The 23209-nt window shown below is 40.6% G+C and overlaps 1 protein-coding gene across 7 annotated transcripts in view; it reads left to right on the top strand.

The window, feature by feature from the left end:
• bcar3 (BCAR3 adaptor protein, NSP family member) overlaps window positions 1-23209 on the top strand; it is a 71975-nt gene that overhangs the window by 38282 nt on the left and 10484 nt on the right. For 6 of the 7 annotated variants that reach the window (XM_005462111.4, XM_005462110.4, XM_013265426.3 and 3 more), the window contains 9 exons: window positions 136-178; window positions 17186-17314; window positions 18779-18904; window positions 19000-19116; window positions 19422-19654; window positions 20328-20428; window positions 20854-20988; window positions 22146-22370; window positions 22515-23137. In XM_005462111.4, the coding sequence (XP_005462168.1) occupies window positions 136-178; window positions 17186-17314; window positions 18779-18904; window positions 19000-19116; window positions 19422-19654; window positions 20328-20428; window positions 20854-20988; window positions 22146-22370; window positions 22515-23137 (1732 nt within the window). Of the gene's footprint in view, window positions 1-135; window positions 179-7068; window positions 7465-17185; window positions 17315-18778; window positions 18905-18999; window positions 19117-19421; window positions 19655-20327; window positions 20429-20853; window positions 20989-22145; window positions 22371-22514; window positions 23138-23209 lie in introns of those variants that run through there. The other variant, XM_019346821.2, reaches the window with a different exon arrangement.

Raw genomic sequence — 23209 nt, 5'->3', positions numbered from 1 at the left:
ACCAGTCAGCGAGTGGCCTTGACTGGGCAGTTTATTTGTAATAGGAGCTATAAGGAGGACCTAAAGGTCCCATCTGGGTCCTTTTGGCAGGATGTGTTCTCTAAATCGGACCTTGTCTCTGTCTGTGTTCCCCAGGGAGCCTGCAGCCGGGCCCGACGCCACAGTGGACTACGTTAAGGTAGGAAAAGCACTGGAGCTATATTGTTTGTCTGCTGTTGCTGAAAATAAGCGGTTCCATTATAATCAATGTAAATATTTTGAAAATATGGATGCTTATTACTGCCTCTATAACACATAAAACAGTATTTAAAAAGACTGATTGTAAAATGGTAAAACACACAGAAGTAAAATAAGATGTACGACCCCGCCAGGCTTAATTTAGTTTAGTAGACTAAAGTGGAAGCTTTTTGTGTGTATTATAGTAGGAAGGAAAAAGTTATACTAGCAGTTATGTAAAACCTCAGACCTCCCACCCTGCTGTGAAAATACTGCGGTACTAAAGTAGAGACATTTTGCCAGGGGGAATAAAAGTAAAACATTTAGTAAAGCCCACCAATAAAGGATTACATCTAACGTGGGACACATCTGCCACTGGATATGAAACACCAGCTGTTTCTGCAGACTGAGGTGTAAACATCACTCTTAGGTGAGGTTAATCTAATTGCACCTCGACTACTTGGATAATGCGCCTTTAAATCATACACTCCGTTTTGTTGCTGTCACACTGCTTTAAATCATTTTCGTACCACCTGCACCGCAGTTTTCAGTCAAAGACGGATGACGACCGAGATGTGATGGTTCTGTTAACACAGGTCTTTGCCTTTCTTATTTTTGGCTCCTGTCTCCTCAGTTGTTAAGAAATTTGTATTATTAAGACCATCAAACAAAATACAAACCTTCTGTACTGCACATTTAGTGAAAAAAGGCAGGGTATCTAATCTAAATAAATTTTGAGCAGCAACTAAATTGAGTGCTGAAACTAGTTTACCTAATCTTTAGTCAGACATTGCCTTATTTAAATCATAATTATGCCTGTATTTTTGCAGGTTTCTTAGAACAACAATGTTAAACAGAGACTGACATGAAAAAATGATTGCATTACTCTGAAAGAGTCTGTATTTTTAGGTTTTGTTTTGGTTTTAAATCAATGAATGAAATTAAACAGGAACGATTTTCCGATTCCCACGCTTGCAACTGTGTGGCTAGAGAAGAGACAAGTAAACAAATAAACCAGCAAAATCAAATTGTATTACGAGGCAAAGGCGTGGGAGGAAAAAGCGCAGCAGATAATCAGGCCTGTAGTCACAGACAGCTGTTCATATATCAGCACAGCTCATCTTGTTCTGTAGACAGCTCGTCTGTACCTTCTGTTCATAAAGAAATGCGCAGGTTTGTGGACGATTTATACTCAACTTCATCATTTATCAAAATAACATTTTTTTCTATCATTTTCCTAAATGATCTTTGTTTTTGTGTGAAAATGGTAAACTTTCTTTCCTCAAATAGGGGGAAAAAAACCTGTTTTTATAGACCTCACAATAAAAAATTGATTACTCAAACTTTACAGTCCAATCCCTGCATCTCTGTCATAGATTGTAGACGTAGGCAAGAAACAGTGGAAATCAGAGAGAGGAGGGTGGCATGTAAATATGTCCTGAGCTGGAGTCATGGATGAACTTTGCATTATGTGGTGTCCACACCGACGCTTTGGCCCTCATGACACTGACCTGTGTCATCTAATTTTGGCCTGTGAACAGCGACATCATTAGTTTCTTTCAGATCTTTGCAGATGTCATAACATTTACTGCAAACTACTAGATTTTACTGTAAATAAGGCCTGTCATTACATACAAACCCACAGTGGTTTCTCCACTTTTCTTTTTCCCAACATTTTCTTTCAAATCAGTCCTTTTTCTCCGTGTACGACCACGTTCCAACTACCCCTCTCTCCTCCATCTGTTGGCTCATATGTTTGGATGCTAACACACCGTTGTAAAAAGCAAACTTTGTCCTTCCAATGGGAGCGGGTCACACATGTGGGAGCTAACCTCACAGAATGCTCTCAAACCTGTGAGCCCACATGCACAAATAGTACTTTGTGTGCATTTCTTTGGTCAAACACATGGTGTATCAACAGAGTGCGTAGCCTATTTTGTGTGCGTCTGCGTGCTGACCGCATATGTGGTCTACTGTATTCCAGGTATTATATAATATGTGTGAAAGCCTAACTGTCAGCTCTGCTTCTGTGCTGCTCCAGGTGTGTTTGCATTTCCACTGTGGATGAAAACACACACATAGACCCATGAAGACAGTACAGGTGTTGTGTGGCATATGCTTTGGAAACTGTTTTTTATAAACAATTGTCAGTACAGTGAGTGTTGCATTGTTCTCAATTCTCTATTTTCCGCTTCACCACCTTATGGCCAGTTTCTCTTCTCGTTGACAGCCTCTGTTTGATGTTTAACACTAAGCATCCAGTCAGCTTGTTTCCTTCTCTAGAAATAGACATAACATGAAGGAGTCTAGTGCCCTGTCTTGCAAATTTAAAGACAATGGAACCAGATTTTGCTAATTGTAATAGGTTTTTTCTTTAATCATGCTCCACCTAGTCACCAGATTTAAAGAAAACCAACAAGGTGTTGTTTAGTAATCGTGCTGACAAAGAGGCAAAAGCTCTGGTGAAGGAATGAAGTCAAATTGAAGTATCACTTTCTCATAGAAAGTAACATTTACTGAGGATTATAAAGTAGGTATCAAGATAAGTACTGTATAACTTTTCTGAGTAGAAGGTAATAGGAGCAGATTGTTGATTTTACCATGACTTGGCCAGACTTAATAGTACAATAGGTGGCAGTATAATACAGCACAATCTCTGTATTATTTGATGACAAATTAAATGATAGAGAGAGGACAAAAGAAAGACCCTCAGTGATTCAGTGTGAACACAACTCTTCTTCTACTAAGCCTTTGCTAAAAGACTCTTTTGCACTCTTTTATTCCCACACAATGAGTTGAAAGTTGCTCTAAACCCTCATGAGAGAGCTTTAGGAAACAATAATGCTCTGTGTGTAGTGTGTGTGTGTGTGTGTGTGTGTGTGTGTGTGGTCTTGGGTTGCAGTAGCTATTAACTCTGTCTAGATGACACACACACATACTGAAGGCACCAGTATGAAACTGTGCTTTCCTAATAATAAAGATAAAAGAGCAGTAACTGTTTGAATTCACTTACAAAGCTATTCAAGCATTTGTTGAGTTTTAGAGGAGTGCACCATCTGCTGGCCAACCTGAGGTATGGGACTGTCAGACCTGAGAGTAGAAATGTCGCTGTAGATGGATCGAATGTTTGTTAATTAGAAGTCCAAACAATAGTATGACTTTCATACCAGTCTGTCAGTGAGCCAGCATGACTTCAACAGCAAGCAGCCAGGCACGCTCGGGACCCCTTCAGCTATTCAGCCTCACCAACCAGCTTGGTTTGTCTCTCTGCTCGTCCATGAACTGGACACCCAGTCAGTTATTCAGTTTGTCAGCCTATAAGTGGAACAGGCAGCTGGCCAGTAACCCCCACCACCAGCTTGCTACAGAATATCATCAGTAATAGTTTTCCTGTTAATTCTTCAGTGGCTGTTCATGTGAAGCGCCTTGAGGCGACTTTTGTTGTGATTTGGCGCTATATAAATAAAATTGAATTGAATTGAATTATTCAGTCTCCAGATTTTCTCAGTGATGATTTTGAACAAGTGTGGTCAGATTACAGAAATCGTGATCATACGCTCTATGCTCAAGGGAAAAAGCGAGATGTCTTTGTCATCTTAGGTTCAGATTTACCTAAAAAAAACATTAAAACTTTTGGGTAATAATCTAGACACAGCCATTTTTCTCCTTTATTGAAGTTATCACCCATTTTAAAATAGTTGTAGCTCACTCTGAGTAATGGTCTGTTTTTAGATTTGTGTCAGACCATATGAGCCAGTTTCCCAGACATGGATTAAACCTAAATCTGGGCTAAAGAGAGAGTCACAGAAGAATCGTACTGAAGAAAACAACAAGAAAATAGTCTAGAACCAGACTTCGTGTCATGAAAATGGAACTCATGTTGCTCATTTGTATGGATGTATTAATGTTAAAATACCCTCAATCTTTCTGATACTTTCATGTTATATTAAATTGTCTGTCTGCACTGTAAATGAAAGAGGACAAACCAAACCAAATATCAGATGCTTCTTCTATTAACTGTGAAGCTGATCTTCTCTTTGTAAAATTGTTGTTTGTATTCTTGTTTTTCAAGTATACAATAAAGTAAATAAGTATGAGAAGTAGTTTGTATTTTTAATTGTAGTTTATGGAACTTTGGTGCTCCAGTGTACTTTACAAAAACAAAAACACCAACAAATTAGGATTTGGTTTCTCTTTTGACCCACATAAGATGTATTGTAGCCTCTTACTGCATGCGCTTTCACTGACTATATAAGGATCACGTTGCACCAATCAGTACGGCTCGTCACCAAGATCAGTCTATTATATTATTGATCGCTCAGTCACCCCCACCTCATATACACACACAGTGTGCACATGTGTGCATGTGACAGACTCAGCCAGAGGGTGAATAGAAGTGTCACTGATTTTATTGATGCATTAGGGGATGAGGAAGCGTGATGAATGCTGCCTAACTGGTACAGAAGGACAGTGAAGCTTCGATTGTGGTGTGATATCATACTGCACCGTAGAATCCAATTTCTGCCAACCAAGCTTGCAGCCACTGTCAGGAAATGTAAAACCTGTACCTACTGCATGTCTAGTTTACTGTATTTATCATTGAGACTGTTGGGAATCGTGACCTTGTAAATGGATGTGTAGTACATTTGGACATGAATTCTTTATTAAGTTTACTACCTAATGCAATTTGATGCAGATTGTGTGAGATGTGTTTATAGAACAAATGCAAACTGAAAGATGAATCACTTTTATTTGTTCCTTCTCGTAGAAAGCACTTCTCATCTTTATATTTTGCTACTGTTCTGATCAGTTTTGTATATTGGTCGCAAAATCCTAAACGTGCATGAAGTGTAGAACAGTTTCACATATCAGAATCTGTCTAGAGTTAGAAAGAGGTGTCTACCAGACCTCTGTACCACACTCCTCATCTCTGCTCCTGGCAGTTCAGGGTTACATTAGCATCCTATTGTCCAGCGGTACTTTGGCCAGTTAAGATGCATTATGGGTAATTTTAGGTGCCTTGTATGTCTTTAGGTACTTCAATTCGGGCTTTGGCAAAAGAAGTTAAAATAAATCCTAGGATCAGTGGAATATTCTGTTAACACATCATGAAAAGAGTAAACTCCTTTACTTTCAACATCATTGACTGCATATAGTTTCTCTCAGTCCCACTGGACAGTAAAATATACATCTTGAAATAAAACTACATATTTAAGCCCATTTTTACATAAAAAATAGCCCTCTTTCATCCCCAATTTTCCATTTTATTATATTTCATGTAATTAGCTTAGGTTGCTGAAACAGCACAGTCTCTCGTATTTGACAGAACCAACAAACAGATAGAAATAGAAAACATAGAACCTCAGCGCCCCGATTTCTGTCCTTCACTGTTTTTCCAGAGCATTCCTGGAGCGACGGATGTGTGTATTTTAAGGTGGACGTTTAGCCTAGCTGGTGATTTGGGGCTGCTGTGGTTGCCAGTCGTGTGTGTGTGTGTGTGTGTGTGTGTGTATGTGTGTATGTGTGTGTGTGTGTGCGCCTCTATGTGGTGCCTTAGGGAATGTTCTACATGTATTTCCTTCATGGGTCCTCATGAGAGTTCACACTGTAATTAGTGGCTCCGTTTCTTTTCGACCGAATATTCCCTTCAACTTGTTGCTGCTGGCGTGTCACCCTCAGTGTGTGTCTAGTCTTTGTGTGCATGTGGCTGTTTTTATGTAGAGATGGTAGTGTTTGTGCTGTATACTCATGGTTGTTTCTTTTCTTTCTGTCTTTGTACACTGCTATATTTTCTCTCTGGATCTAGTTACGTTTGTCCAACCAACGTTTTCCTCACTTTCTTCCCTGAAGAAGTTGATAAGTTTTACTGGCCTGAAAACGACATATTTATTAACTTTATCATATTTTCATGTGTAGTCCACTGGCCAATATACTTTTTTCACTTTCCTCCTGCTTTTGGCCAGTTTCCTTATGCCGGATGTCAACATGGTTCTGTGTGTGTGAACTGGTGGGAAACTTCACCAGTGTGTGGGTGTAATTGCTCAGCAGGCATTAAGTAACACAAGTGGCCAGCATCAGTCCACAGCACACATGCACACTCACTCTTAGCGGACCCTTCCCTTTGTCTCGAAGTGGATTATTTAGTACACAACACTGGTTGAACAGCAGCTATTTCCTATTGAAAGTTTCTTTGTGACTCATAGCCGTTTTCTTAAAATACTTACTGCCAACTCTGGAAGTGATATACTTTCAGTTTTTTGTTTTTTCTGTGATGTATTTTCTGTTCTCAAACTGCTGGTTTGGGCAGTTGGAAGAGCCGCAATGCCAACCATGGCTTTACACATCATCTATATGAGACTGAAAGACAGTCACACGAGGGCTAGACATTGTTTTTGATGGGCTGATAAACCCAAAGTAGTAATGCAGAAACTCCACAGCTATGAGTACTCAGAAAGAAAAGGCATACATAATTATTTGGCCAGTATTTTGGTCAAACTGTCACTTTAGAGACTAAATCGAGTAACAAACCAATCAGCACAATCAGTGCAAATTCTGAAAAAAATGATTTTGAGTCAGAGGGAACCAATAGCAACAGTTTAGGTTCGAAATGTCATAGTGGATGCATGCAGAGGACGCAAAGCTGATGTATACAGTTTTCTTTCCATTGCCCATGTGTTTGCAGTGAGAGCGGGCGGGAGACTCTGCCTTTGGGTCACTCCCAGTTTATCAACACATGATTGGTCCAAACCAGCTCACATGGGTCTTTCTCTCTCCCATATATGGAGCGTAGGGGGGCAGGGCGAAAAGGAAAATTAAAGAAAAAATGTGTGAGAAAGTGGAGGGCTCACTCTGCAGGGGACTGTGGAGGAGAGAGGCAGAGACGACACAATGTTAGTAACAGTTATCCCAGGGGAGATGTTCACTCCTTAGTCTGAGAGACTGGAAAATTTCTGACTTGTGATATTGATCCAACTGCAGAGTTAATACTCGACCATCTGTGTAACTCTTAAGTAAAAGTCTGAAGGTTTTACTGGAAGAGGCAAATGGGGATCATTGGGAACTTGTCGTTCAAGTTGTTCTTCAGTCACCTTGACCGCAGATCTAACTGAGCTGGCCGAAGGCAGCATTTGTTACCCCATTAGTGTCGGCAGATAGAGCGAGTGGATAATGTCAGAGAGATGCAACCTCAAAGCCCTGACAGCAGCTCTGTGTTGCTTCTACCACAAGAATTCTGTCATCGGTGCAAAGGTGAGGAAACACAGGAGAGTGTGTGAGGATGTGTCCAGGTACCGATCGTATCATTGAATTCATCTTCATGTTTGTACTTTTGCTTTGTGTAAAATTCATCATACAAAGTGTAACTGTAAGTGCCCATGTGCAGGTGTTTTGTGAATGCTTGCATGTGCCAGACTTTATGCTGGTGTTGTCCATGTTTTCATAAGATGATCTTAGTCCAGGGGTAGATAAAAAGTAAGAGGTTTGTTTGCCTTTAAAGTATTAATAACATGCAACTTCAGAAACATTCTTTAATGGAAGCATGCTTTTCAAGGCTCATTTCATCTTGTTGTTTAAAGGAGATGGTGGAAAGAAAACAACATATTGCCCTGCAGAAACCAGTCTGAAAAGTGCGTGGTAACACTTCCAGCCTGAGCAAAATCCAATCAGCCTAAATAGTCCTTCTCTTTTCCATCACTCTCACTGTGAACACTGGGCTTTTATTAGTCAGACCAGACGCTCTCATAAATGGCCAACTGTGCGACTGTCTGTCTGAGGGTGTGATTGTGAGATATATGCTGGCTTCATCCATAACTAGTGCTGGCAGACAGATAAGGCAGTGTGTGAAGGAAGTGGTGAGATGGTTAGACAGTTAACAGGACAGGGGTAGTAGTCCTCATGTGGATGATAAATTACCAGCTTGTGCTAGTTTGTCTTCTTTATGACATCAGTAAATTGTACCAATGTCATTAACTTGATTGGATGCAGCGAGCAGCAGCGGGGCAGGAGGCTTAGGTGGGGTGGTGTGTCCCTCTGTGGATCAGCCTGGAGATTGTCTTCAGCGAATTCTGTACATTTCCATCTGGTGCTAAAACGCACTTTGTGCCTGGATAAAGTCTGTTTGCAGGTCTTTATATGTGAGGGAAACCTTTTGTATCTTCTAAGAGCACACAAGGTGATGCACTGATCTCACCACAAAGTATGCCAAGAAGTTGTTCTGAAGTTTTCAGTGTATTGAACAATCTTCATCAGACGATATTTTTGTGTGCATTTTCTCCGGTCAACTCTCAACCATATGTCAGTGTTACGGAAAAGTACACTTAAAATCCATTTCCCTTAAAATGGAAAGCTGTCAAAGAGGGGGAAAAGTATTACTCTGTGCTCTCAAACCAGTCCAAACCATCCAGGAAAACTTGGATTCCTACTTAATGCATATGGCAGTTCATCAGCACTTCCTCTCACTAAGAGTTGCCTCTAATGACTGCTGTTGATGTGTGCCATCTATCCAGACCTTCTGTTTCAGAGAGAAAACAAATGACCAATAGTTAAATTACTGCTCATTTAGAAATTGGATGAATAAAACCTGAGATGTTCTGTCTGTGAAACTCTTGGTTATTTTAAGAATCCTCCAGTCTGTTCATTTAAATGATGCTTCGATGCAATGTGAACTTGTTACCTTCATTTGATATCTGTGTTGTTTTCTCATGAACCAGAACTGCACAGCACCGCTCCCATCTGTCTCATGCTCTTCTGTCTCTTTTATGAGTTTTCCCCCAGCTCTGCCTTTTCTCATCCTCTTCATTAGTGCTTTTCTATTTTCTCTCTGTGTCTCTGTGTCTTTACTTTTGACTCCATATTGCCTGGGGTTTTGTTCCATTCCCCTTTTCATTCTCCCCTCCATCTGTTTCTCTGGGAGGTCGCCATTTATCCACAGAGGCCCTGCTTCCTGTTTCTGTGCCTGCTCAGATTCAGGCTTACTTGTGCTGGTGTCCTTAGCTGTTAGATCACATCACTGACACTTTTTGGTTTTTTTGTTTGCATTAGCTGCCATGATCCAACATAGCTGGGTTGTATGCATAGTTAGATTGCTTCTGTGCTTGCATTTGCTGTAAAACTATGCATTAAAAAGTTCTTTTTATCTTAATCCCGTTGCATGATAAGGTTCTTTCTCTATCATTGTGTAGCAGAAACCATTATTCATCTTTAGCTCTTAAAACATGATGCTCTAAAACTTAAAACCCCTCAGTTGCTATTTCAGGCTTAGCTCATTGCTTGGAGATCAACGCTTTCTACTGTTTCTAAAAATCTTTTTACATCACTAAGCATGAATCTCATCTGTATCTTTGAGGCAGTCGACCTCAGTTATCGCTGTAGGATTTGAATTTGGAAGCAATCCTCTTTTGACTTCCACAGTATATGACAAACAGTCTATAGCCATTCAGTCGTTGTTCATACAGGTTTAGGAACCTAGCTGCAGAGATGTGTTCCCACTCATCCACAAGAGCATTAGTGAGGCACCGATGCCGATGCTGAGATCGTGGCTTACCGAACAAATTAAGATGGCACTGACGATGAACCCTCTTTGGCTGCCCCAGGCTGACCAATCAGATGCTTTCTGGCCTAAACACAGGAAGATGCTTGTATTTAGTTGTGTGTAAACAGGAAAGGAAGGGACCTTTTTGATGACGAAGACAACATGCAGAGATAGAAAATCAAAACATCAACAGCTATTAGGTTTTATCAACTGTCCTCAGCTATAATGATGCCTATTTAATTAAATGTTGGAGTCAAACACAGTGTTGTTGTCAGGCCCTAAAAAGCTGAACTGAAGCTGCTCTGAGGAAAAGCATTTGGATGCTGCATGACTGTTCAGCAGGAACATTCTTATTAAGTGTATTCTTGACACAACCTGCACTGCTGTTTGCATTCATGTATTCACTTTTTAAAGCTTTGTGACTTGATTGGGGATGCATACTATACAGTAAGTAGACACAGTGGGAAATGGTAGCATGAAGAGAGGGAGGAGGAAAAAACTGAAATTGTTAAGTAAGAGAGATGAAAAGAAGAGGAAATGCCAGAAAAACAGCAGACCAAAGAGTTGTTATTTTAATGATGATTGCCCAAGTGAAACCCATTTGATGGGTATCCCAACTCTCATTTAAGCATTTTGTTTGTTGAACTTTCAAAACTTTTGCCTTTAGCACCTCAAGACTTTCATAATACTAATTGGTTGCATTCTAAAAATAGAAATAAAGAAGATGAAAAGCTGCATAGCCTGACTTCACCTCTAAAGTGATCTCAGACGTCACCATAATTGTAATGATATGTCTGTTATGGTGCTGCGTTGCTTGTATACTACTGCAGTGGTCATAATCCCACTGTACAGTGTAGCATCACAGATAAAGGTTATTTTGAGATCAAACCAGAGACCAAGGCAGTTGTTTTTATTGTTTCTTCTTGAAAGAAATGTGTTGCAACTGAGGCAGCAGAAGAGTTTCCTCTATGGTCTTCTACCAGTATTTTAGTTGGTGTTTGAAGCATTGTTAATATACTGACTCCGCTGCATATTTGAACATGATTCAAATGGAGCTGCTTCTTCTAGTCAGTCTTCAGGCGTTTTTGTTATCTGCAATCCTGCAGGCTGGCGGTATCAACTAAGAATCTCAGGTTCACTGCTTTATTTCAGCGCATAAGCCACAGAGGGTTGAGGTAAGGTGAGGATTATAATGTCATCTAATGTATTTGTAACTTTACATGTATGTAAGGTGATGAGGAATCAGAGTTATGATGTTAAAAGGTTGTTTGTCCTCACTTCACTGAACACAAAAGACAAGCAGCTTACCCAGCTGGACGCTGCTTCTGATTGGTTATTGCCACACACGACTGGATTATTACAGAAATGTATCATCTTCACTGAGAAACCTTTAAAGGGTTAAAACTACCTTCAATCTTCAAATCCATGAAATCAGAAGAAAATCCAATCACTGCAGAGATCCTTTTTTAACAGTACCTTTTTGTTTTTAGTTGGAGATTATTTTCTGTGGCATGTCAGCTTTGTTTTGCTTTTTTTTATAAAGCACATCTGAATGTCATTTACAACTTATTGACAGTGGTACTGCCAATATACGTGTTAACATTCTTGGCTGGGTGAAGTGATGCTAATTACTAGATCATTTCCCACAGATGTCAACAGCACCAGTACCACTGAACACAACTGCAGCATTCATGAAGCACAGTGACAATTATTTATAAAGGATTTAATATGAAATCAAAATAAAAGATTTGAAGGCAAATTTTTATGTGATTTGAAACCTCTAAAAATGGAGGTCAGCAACTAATATAGTGCTTTGCAAAAGTCTTCACCCATCACTATTTTCTTCATATTTCTTTTTTTCCCAAGGAGCCAAACGTCTTTTCCTTTTAAAATGTATTTATTTATTTTTCTAATTCTCCTTGCACAATGGCTCTCCAGACTTTATGAAGGTCTTTCAGAGTTTTTCTTTGGACCTTGGCTGCTTTTTCACTCATTTTCAGCCGAGTCCTTGTATCTGACCATTTTCAGAGGATTTTTTTTTTTTTTTTGGTTAAGCTGCTTAACACTGAGCTATGAATCACAAAACATAACCAACTCGGGGGATGAATCACTGTTGTCTACACATAACCGATGACAAAGAATTAATTTTTAGGTGCCTTGTTACAAGCAGTCTGTTGTAAAAACACATCATTTGTTAGTTTTGATGCATGCTCATCGAGGTAAGTAAATCCCAAAGGTTGATTCTGTTGATCTGGACGTTTTCAGTTGGAGAAACGTTTCGTTACTCATCCAAGTGACTTCTTCAGTCTCAGCTGACTGCAGGTTTCAACAACCTTATAAACAGTACATTTGCACAATGACTGAAACCAGCCCACTGAATGAACAATGGGCTGTGAGGTCAGATCCCTTGATCATTAATATGCAAATTGTCATGACCATTGATCAACAACCACTGATCAAAGACCATTGATCCATGGCCATGAGTCCAATTCAGAGAGTTGGGGAATGGCTACAATCACAGCATTGTAAGATGGCAAAGATGTACACTTAGGCCCCCTTTCAAAGTTGATGTGTACTGTAAACCTCGCATACGGATCAGTATTTAAGGTTTGACTCTCATTACCCACTGGAGCACAAACTGGGTGTCATCAGGACGCTACAACACAGAGCGAACAGCATCCTGACAGACACAGCGGCCAGGGAGGCAGAAGAACATCACATCAAGAAGGCCCTGAGTAAATGTGGTTATCCCAGCTGGACATTTGTCAAAGCTGGGAAGGCACCTAAAGAAACCCCAGCTGATCCAGGAGAGAAGGACATCCGCTACCTAAGCGAAAACCTGTAGTGATCCCGTATGTGTCAGGAGTATCGGAACAGCTGAGACGCATTTTTTCTAAACACCTCGTCTCTGTGGCTTTTAAACCCCAAAACATGCTACGCCAAAAATTGTCGGGTCCGCTGGCACAAACAGAGTAACATAGTGTACGCTGTTAAGTGCCAGGAGGATTGCCAGGATTTATACATCAGGGAAACCAAACAACCTCTGGCGAAGCGGATGGCACAACACAGAAGAGCTACCTCGTCAGGCCAGGACTCTGCAGTCTATTCACACCTACAGGCCAGTGGACACTCTTTCAATGACGAGGATGTACACATCCTGGACACGATGGCAATGTGCGAATGTATAGTTACCTTTTGCTGGTCTACCTTACCATATAAAGCGCCTTGAGGCGACTGTTGCTGTCATTTGGCGCTGTAAAAATAAAATTGAACTGAATAAGGTTTGTGGAAACCTGCAGTCTTCTTGCAGACTAAAGAAGTCACTTGGATGAGTGACAAAAAGTTTCTCCCATTGAAAACACTATGTCCAGATGAACAGAATCAACCTTTTGGGACATTATTTGTTCCACTTTCTTTAGTTTAAGCTATGGAAAATACCAAAGATAACACAGTTAAACAGGTATAAAATAGGATTTTTGCACCAACAAGGAGGTTCCTAAAGTGCTGTTAGCTGAAAACTTGGTGCATGGCGAGCAGTGTATCCTCATTAGAAACGGTCTCAGTGGCTGTTACGAAGTCATTCTTAATGAAGGGGAAACACTGAGAAAAGGCTGACCTACGACAAATTACGCAAGAACTGGACTGAAATTCAATGAATCCAAAATTGAATTTTTTGATACAATTTATCATTAATTTGTACAGAGAAGGTCAGGAGATTTTGCTTATTTAAGAAAAAACATTTACCTTCATGCATGGGTTTTTATTTTGATTTCATTTTGGGTTTCAACAGTAAGCATCACCATGGGATGACACTCAGCAGCTTTTGCAGTTCATGTGAAATGAAGCTTGGCGTCAGTGTATTGTTTATCCCATATTTAAACACAACTGAAGTCATTCACGCTAGAAGGAAAGGCTGTATGCCATGAAGCAGGCCAGTCCAGTTCACTGTACTTCACTGCTGCGTTGTGGTCCACACACAGGCTGGTACGCTATAAATGTAGCCACTCTCTGAGGATGACATCATATTGCAGGGTCTTATTAAAGGCCAGCCTATTAAACAAAACCTCACATCCAATATATCCATCTCCTCCCTCCTATTTCCTTCTGTGCTTCCTTCCTCTGTTTCTCTTCAATTTTTCTTTCTGTGCTCTTTCACTCTTCTGTTAATGTGCATTAACCATCTATCCCCCATCTCACTGTTCACTGTTCAACTTTTTATATGTACACATCATCCTTGCCACTGCCGTGCATCCCTCTTCTCACCAGCTCTCCCGCGCTTTCATTCATCAGTCTGTTGGCATCGAGACAGCAGACGTAAAAGCAACATATTGTGTCTTTTGAAATAAGTGTGAGAATCACAAATGCGAGTGGAGTCGGTAACAAATCCAGATAAGCTGGGAATAATACAAACCAGCAGCCCTCATGTTTTCAGTTATTACAGTTGATCATGTGCATTTTAAAATTGTTGCACAATGCCCGTACAACAGGAAAAACATGCTGCAAGCCGTGCGTTATGGGTGTAGTGTATCCTGCTTTAACACATCACAGCACCTAAAGAAAGAAAATGATTAAAAGCAAAACAAAAAGTGAAACAAAAGAAAGGTGCGTGAATTTTTTTCCCTTTTTCTAGCTAGCCTAATGTTAAGCAGAATATGGAGTTGTAGTTTGGTCCCTGTCAGAGACAAATCCAAATAGCTATGGATGATCTATAAGTAAATATAACAACAAAAAGTGCATATATGAGCAAATGTTTGTCTGTCATCATTCCAAAAGTCTCAACCAAAAGTCTCAACTGTTGGTCCCTCTTTTCTTTCTTTGGTTGGTCTTTTTTGTTTTTCCCCATTTGATACGTAATCCACATCTAAAATTATTTATTATCCGTTTTATATATGGATATCTGGTACAGATGTTAGATTAGTAACCATTAGTTTACTCCAATGGCACCAACTATTAACGTTAATTAATGAGAGGAAGCTCCAATAAAATGATCATGTAATTCTGTCTGTCTGACTGTCTGTTATCATTTACTTATTCATTGAATCTTTTGTTTAAAAAATAGCAGGAAAAACCATGATCAAGTGACAAGTGACAGCACAATTACACTCCGCCAAGTATTATCCCCTGTTACACACACACGCACACACACAGTGGTTTTCTGGTTCAAACTGGAAATAAACTAAATCGTTGGATGTGCACCATGGTGCCAAGCCAGTCATCAGTTTAATATTTGCTGTAATGTGACACTTTGATTTTCTGTCATGTATGGAGACTCGGGGCAGGGGGTCTATTCTAATGACTTTAGAGAGGAAGAGAGCTATTGTAGCCGCAGAGAGAGAAAAATGGCACAGATATGATATTCCAAGTTTCATGCAAGGACATGGCTTTGTAATTCCTGTTTGTGTGAGCGTGTGTTTGCTTTTTTCTCAGTGTTCTACCTCGAACCTCTTCTTCTTCTTCTTGGATCAAAGCTTTCTCCTGAGAGCTTGTCCATGACGACCTTCAGTCTTCAGACTTTTAGCTGAAGACTGTCAGTTGAAGCTTTACCTGTAACTGTACCTGAACCTGAGCCAGTACTGTTACCCCAGAGGCTGTGAGACATGTATTTATCATCATCATAGCAGTTGCCTAACTTCGGTTATCATCATCACTACATTGGCAGTGTTTGTCATGCTAAAAAATCTGATGATTCTCTACATTTATTCAATTGTAACAATATCCCCGGCACCACAAACACATCCCAAACATGACAGATCCTCCACCGTGTTTTACAGATGGAGGTAGACGCTCCTCTCTCCTGATCTTTTCGGACCACGTTGAGAGCAATTTTAACTAAAAGTTGCCAATTTGGATCCATCACTCTACAAGTCTTGTTGCCACAGACTTTCAGTCCAGTTCTTGTGTAATTTGCCAAAACCTCAGCCCTATTCTCCTTGTTTCCCTCAGTTAATAATGACTTTCTGACAGTCACTGAGACCATTTCTGATGAGGCTTCAGTGAACAGTAGATCAACTTGAAGGGCCAGTAGGGGCTTTGTTGTTCCCCCCCTACTTCTTAAGTACATGACTTTCAGATACTGTTCATGCTGTAGGGAGTTGTTAGGCCTTACACTTTTTTGTGCTCCGTTTTTCCTAACATTTTTTTTTTTCATGGACATGCTGCACAACATGCCAAGACATTCCATGTTTTCAGCGTATAATCCTTTGGGATCACCTGTTGGTATAAAAATACAATTTTAATACTAACCTGTGTTAGACGCAGTTTGACAAACGTACAACCAGGCATAAAACCAGTGTTATGTCTACACAGCCAGTGCTGTTTAGACACAACACTGGTTTGTCCATACAGTTAGGTGTTTTATGCGTGAATGATGCAGGTCAGTGACAGGTACAAGGACTAGAGTGCAAATGAGTGAAAAAGCAGCCAATGTCCAAAGAACCATTTGGAAATCCCTTCAGAAAGCCTGGATGAATATTGCTCGGGACCATTTTAAAAAATTATAATAAAGTCCTGCTCCTTGGATAAATAAATAGCTCAAGACTTTTGTAAAGTACTGACATTTAGATGATAGAAATGCAAAAGTATGGTGACTCTCACTAGAATAAACTGACTATGAGTGTAGCAGTCTCTAATGGGTTAAAAAGAAAAAAGTTTAGTTTAGATAAGTTTATGCGTCACTCAGAGGTGTGTCTGTGTGTGTGTGTGTGTGTGTGTGTGTGTGTGTGTACTTGTCTACGTCAGGTGAAGGTGTGCATAGAGGCAGGTCTGGGTAGCTGGGCGGTGTCAGGATGATGACATTTCTTTGAACGACTCTGGGCGAAGGCAAGAAAGGAAGTGATAAAGGAGAAAATCACAGAGGAGGCAGACGCAGACAGAGGCTGTGTGCGGGCTTGTTGTTTGAGCAAACAGAAGAGACTTAACTATAGTGTGTGTGCGAGTTTTAATGTGTCTGCTATGAAGTTTGTTATTGAAGATCAGAGAAAGGTGGCAGGATGGAGAGACCAAGCAGCTGTCATGTAAGTGTGTGTGTGTGTGTGTGTGTGTGTGGTGTTTGGGGTGTGTGCGTTGTGGTTCAAGTGGTTAACAGAGCTGTCTGTCCTTTACTTTCCATTTAGGCAACCTTTTTGGGCTTGTTGCTGGGATTAAAGTGGCTGATCAATAGTTTCAGTAATCTCACTGGAATTAGATTACAGTCCTGGTTTCTACCTATCACGTCCCAGCTCTGCAGTGTTTTATTTGGTGTTGTTTTACTGTAAAACAGTAGAGGCGACTTTCAAAAATCAGTCATAAGTTTCCTATTTGTTCCTGCTTCCTTTTTTACTTTGTTGAAATAAATAAACTAAAAATTCAATATGTGGGTGTTGAATTTCTGTCGTCTGTCTTTGGGTTTCTCAGCTATGCAGGATAAAGTTACAAGATCAGCTTTTTCTGCTTTTATTCCAGTTCTCCAGAGATCAGTTCATCCTGGACTGTCCTTCAGAGAAACTTCGCAAGGAGCTCGAGGAAGAACTGAAGATGGACTGCGAGGAGCCGAGAAGTCACGCGTGGTACCACGGATCGATTCCCAGACAGGTAACACTGCTCGCACACAAATCTGAGTCACAAGTCCCTCCTTTTAAAAGCCAGGTTAGAAACTTGTTGAACCAGATTACCTATTATTAGTCTTCCATGCTACACACATGGTGCTTACGGGAAGACTGTAGCGTAAAGAGTGGCCTCGGCAGCAGTGCTGACAGAAAGAAAGGCTTCATTCTGTATGGTGTGTTTATGTGTGTTTTGTGTCCGCGCATATGTGAGAGGGAGATATTGTGTGTTCCCCTGAAAACCAGCACTGAGATGTAATCTTTTTTAATAAGCTGCTTCCCTTGGCTAAACCACCGTTATAACTTATACAAACATTTGCTTAATTAAAGTCTGAAACTGTGGATGACAGAGAGTGTATGTGTTCGAGAACAGGGAGCGAGAACCAATAAATGCAACAAGGCAGGGAAATAAAGAGCTCTGCATGTGTGAACGGTCAAAGAAATATCCTTTTTTTTAATCATATAATAAATGAAAGTCAAATTTATTTTTAAAGTGCATTTAACAGTGCTTTATAATAAATGAATGAATGAATAAAAATAGGCTGGAAGTCTAGTTTTATTAGAGTCATTTGAGGGAAATGCTGTTCCACAGTTCAGGGGCAAACACAGAGCACACTGACCTGGAAGGAAAGCTAAAACAGGTGAAATATGATCTCTTTTTTGGGGGGGTGCCTGTGAGGAGCCTACAACTGACTGAGACCTGTGTAAAGTGATTTGCAGTAGTCCAGGAGGAGGAGATGAGGTCATGAATGACAACCTTGAAATCTCTTATGGAAAGAAAAGGCTTAATTTTCGATATGGAGCTTAGCTGGAAGAAGTTGTTTTTAACCACCGAGTTACTTTGACAATAGGTCTCATTTCTTCTGTGGAAAATGACAAACAGGGATCAAGCTTGTCAAAAATATCGTCATTTGACTAATGCATTGATAGATGCACAAAAACACTGAAAATTAAAAAAAAATTTTGGATGAAAAGCTTTATTATTTTGATTTCAAATATAAAGGTTTTGGCATGAAATGAATGTGAATCTACATGAAACTGTCACTAAAGCGTGTAGGTCTCTAACTGGATAAAGTGGAATGGTCCTCATGTCTTACATAACCATCACTAAGCTCACAAAGCTGGTACTAGTCTACCATTAAATGTTTGTATTGTAAACAATCACTGTGGGCCACAGTATGTGTTCGTGTGTGTGTGTGGGCCGGTTATTATGGGCTCCTAAATCTGTTTGAACAGTTACATGATGCAGGCTGGGCTTTCTCAGGGGCCAACATTATCTATGAATTTTCAGGTTAGGACATGTTTTAAGGTTAAGGTAAGGGTAACGGTTAGGCAAGTAGTTGTTATCGTTAACGGTAAGTCACCAGGAAGTGAATGAGACAATGCAAAGACCTCTAACATTATGGCTGCGTGAAGTTGAGTGTGCCCATGTGTCACTTATTTCTTTTTGCAGGTTGCAGAAAATCTGGTGCAGCGAGATGGAGACTTCCTGATCCGTGATTCGCTGTCCTTACCAGGAAGTTACGTTCTCACATGCCAATGGCGAAACACTGCTCAGCACTTTAAAATTAACAAGAAGGTACATATGAGCTTCCAGCTAAACTGAAACGAATATTTGACTAGAGTATAAATGGTAAAATAGCTAGGTCTGTTATTTTTGCCTGTCACCTTCAGGTAGTGATGCTGAATGAAGCTTACTCCAGAGCTGAGTACCGCCTAGACAGAGAAGGTTTCGACAGTATCCCTGCACTCATCAGATACTATGTTGGCAACAGAAAACCTGTCTCACAGGTGGGTTTGGTGATTATTTTTCTTTTAATTATTCTTGCTTCAAAGTTAATTTTATACTATTATTATTATTATTACTAACTATTATTATTCTGGTTGGTGGTTTTCCTCATTATAGCACATAAAAGAATAACTTTTGGTAGTTAATAGTAAGTTGTGTTTAAGTGCTAAGAGATTCAAGCTTGTGAAATAAATCTAATTACTAGGATTTGATTCAGCAGAGTTTGTGTCAGTATAGTCACAGATGAATAAAAAATGTTGAGGTTTGGTTAGGTCATCTTATCTGTTCTTCCGCCCACACATTGAAGGTGGTAGGGGCCATCATCTTCCAGCCAATCAACCGAGGGCTGCCGCTGCGCTGCTTAGAGGAAAAGCACGGACTGTCGAGCAGTCACCGGGAGAGGCTGATGTCGCAGGAGAGGCGGAACCAGAAACGCCTCAGCCTCAATATTACCAACGGACACGCATACGACAACACACAGGCCGCGCACGACAGCACACACTGCCAGGACAATGGCATTGCCCGAGGCAGCCAGCTCAGGTTTGCACTCTACAAACACACGCAAACACACTAATTAACACCTAAACACTGAGATTCCTCGCTGGCTCTCATAATGTGGTTGTTGTTCCACTGAGCACGTGAGATTTGTTGGATTTGATTAATATAAGCCTATTACTGCAAGTGGATAGTGGGCTGCAGACCAAATACCAGTCTGTCTGCTGTGTTTGAATAATGGAGACCCACCTTTACACAGTCTCCATCTCCACACATCGTTCTGCTTTTAAGGTTTTACTCTTTGCACTGAGCTGTTTACATTCAGTCGTTTTGGCTGAAGTTTGAACATGTCCCATATGTATCATACGTCCTCTGTAAATGAAGAGCTGTTGTCTGTGCGCAATTTCAATGCACACACACATTAAACAGGGTTCTGTATCTATCTGAGCGAGGTCAGACCAGCTGTGAGGGGATAATAAATACAGAGCTGAGAGTAAAACAGAAACCAGAGATGAAAAAGAGGATATATGGACAGAGAAAAGGCTTTTTAAAAAGTCAAAGAAGGGATGAAAGGATTAGTGTTTATAACGTGATTTACTTTTTTTTGAATACTAATGGTACCTTTTTATTATTATATTGAAAATATTTGTGAGAGGTTTATCTGATGCCCATGTGTGATGTGAGTGGGATGTTTTTATCGCCCTTCCTCCTCCTTCAGGTTGAAGGATCGCTGCGGCAGCCAACCAGCAAGTCTCAATCAAGTCCAGGAGCGGCGACACCCACTCAAGGCGCACCAATCAGAAAGCTTCCTTCCTCTTGGTAAGTAAAAGCTAGGAGGTTCTGAAAAGCTGTGTGACCTTTGAGGAGAGGATGAAAGTTTTAGTTTTTCCCTTTATTATAATTACACATCTGTATAATAACAAGCTTGAAATATTTAATTGTCTACAGCTGTTATAACACTTTCACATTTAGACATTTGTAGGTCTCAGAGAGAGCTGAGTGTAAAAGCAAAGCTGTCGATTTACCAGTCGTTACCAGTCATATGAGACCTCAAAAGCACAAGTGGGAATTCTGATCAACTCAGTGCCTTTTTTTTAACTTAGTCATTTCCTTTCCTCCCCACCTCCACCTCATCTTTTCCTTTTTTTTGTAACCTTTTTTTAAAATTTCTGTTTATCCACCGTCTCATTATCTTCTCATTCATCTCTTTAACTCCATCTTCTGTAATTTTGTTCTGTCTTCAGGATCCAAACCGCAGCCCCTGCAGACACCTGACTCGCTCCTTCCCAGCCCAAACTCCAAGTCGCCGGTGTTTCGGACAGGCAGCGAGCCACTGCTGAGCCCCTCTTTCCCACGGAGATCAGCAGAGCCTCTAGCAGGTATACAAATATTTTGGTGGAGTAGAACCAGCAGCATACAGATGAGTTTCTTCAGCGACTATTCAGTTTATACAGAAGAATCCCTAAAGACCTTTTATATATACTGGTTCCTATAATAGAGTATATTAAACCTAACAATTGCAAGACATGTGATACAAATAGATGTTTGGCTTTATTTGTAGTTTTACTGTCTTCTTTAATCAGTGTTAACTTTTAATGTTAACTGTAAAATAGATGAAAATAGATTTGCTTGGTCATAGTGTAGAAAATGTACAGTATAGAGCAGCACTCATGCTAGATGTAGAGCTACAAACAGAAAAATCAAGAAAAGACTGCAATTAACAAGAGCAGCCTGAGCGCCCACAGCTCTGCCAAGACCAAAAGTTCCCAATACAGGTTGTATAAATCAAGTCCCAAAGGACAAGGAAGTCCTGATCCAGGGATTTAGTTTGATATTTGGTGAGAAAATCATGATGATGTCTCCAATTTTTGTTTTGGTATGAATTTATAAAGATTAGATGCAAGATGACAAGTTTGCCCTGCGTCATAATGACAATTTATGGACAAATCCAAAACGTAGTGACTTCAAAATGTTGACCAGCTTCACCTCACCTTGTTTAATCCTGCAAACAAAACCACTTTATCACTTTGATGGAGGAAAAAAATGACAAGAATAGCAATCGAGGATGAAATAAAGTAGCCTTGGTCCAGGCCTCTGAATCGTATAGAAATAATGAAGCTAAACAAGGTGGCAGTTTGGACTGATTATCAGGCTAAAAATAACTGTTGTGCTTGCTAAGAGCCAATAAAAGCCCACGTGGGGGTTTTAAAATTAATCAGCCGTTGTGCCTTCCTAAGTATGTGGGTGTAATATAATACACTCTCCCGGGCTGCTCCTGCCATTGCTTGAATGTTAGACAATGAATTTTCCTCCTGTTCTGCTGGGGCTCTCTGCTCTAATTCACAATGTGATAATTAATCTGAAATCTGACTGTGATGCATGCTTTTCATTGTATTTGAATTTAAATAATAATATCTTAAAAATGTTAAAAATCAGAGAAGTTGTAATATTAGATACTTAAAAAGTTCCAAGTCTTTATATGTATAAAAGCCAAAACAGCTTTTGTGTAACTTTTATGGCACTCGTGTTCCTCCAGGCCAAGCGATCCGGGGCTCTGACAGCCAGCTGTGTCCTAAACCGCCTCCCAAACCCAGCAAGGTTCCTCTGGCTAGGCTGGCTCACTCCTCTTGTCCTCAGGCTAGAGTTCCCTCCTCCAGCTCCTCAAACCTCACAGACACCTCCTGTGTCTCTCCCAGACTGGCTGCACCTCCACAGGAGCCCAGACGTGTAGAAACCCCTGATTCTTCCTGGGCGAGTGGAGGTAGCCTTTTATTTTGTATATCTTTTTTTATATATTTATGCAAAGTTATTTTATTATTATTGGATGGTAAACATCTGTTTACATCAATAATGACTTTTATTTTTAAATGCAACATTATAGATGGATGTGTTTGTTATTCCACAGCCACTGCAGGCCCTCCTGTTCCTCCAGTGAAGCCCCTGAAATTGCAACATCTACGGCCGCCTGCAGACTCCCGCTGCTCCTCTGGGTCTCTAGTTTCACCTGCTGATGCTGCTAAGTGTCCAGATTCAGAGACAATAACAGGACAGGGTGAAAGACTGCAGCCCAGCCCTGCAGACCTGAGGTCCTGCAGCCCTCTGGAGTGGGAGTCGTCTAACTCGCCTAACCCCATCACAGACCACAGCCGTGAAGCTCAGCTAACACTCTGCAGCTATGTGGAAAGACTGAAGAGAGAAGGGGAGACGGGGAAAGAGGAGGAGGAGGTGGCAGGAGACAGAAGCTCCTACCATCATGCTATCGCAGCCTTGGAAAACACCAGTGAAGAAGAGGATGAAGATGCAGGGAAAGACGAGGAGAAAGATAAGAGGAGGAAAAAAGAGAGGAGTAGTTTTCAGCGGCCTGTCATAGAGACGGAGTCCATGTTCAGGCCAGCAGAGTTCGACTCGCGACTTCTGCCTCTAGAAAACAAACCACTGGAGATGGCGGTTCTGAAGAGAGCAAAGGAGCTGGTGCTCAGCCACAATCACCACAGCATAGCCAGACACCTGCTGATGGCTGACTGCCAGGTACACACACACACACACACACACACACACACACACACACACACACACACACACACACACCTAAATATAACA

This window comes from Oreochromis niloticus, linkage group LG17, assembly GCF_001858045.2.
Source record: "Oreochromis niloticus isolate F11D_XX linkage group LG17, O_niloticus_UMD_NMBU, whole genome shotgun sequence".
Lineage (NCBI taxonomy): Eukaryota > Metazoa > Chordata > Actinopteri > Cichliformes > Cichlidae > Oreochromis > Oreochromis niloticus.
Note: the sequence above shows the minus strand (reverse complement) of the source record. Positions and strands in the feature narration are given on the sequence as shown.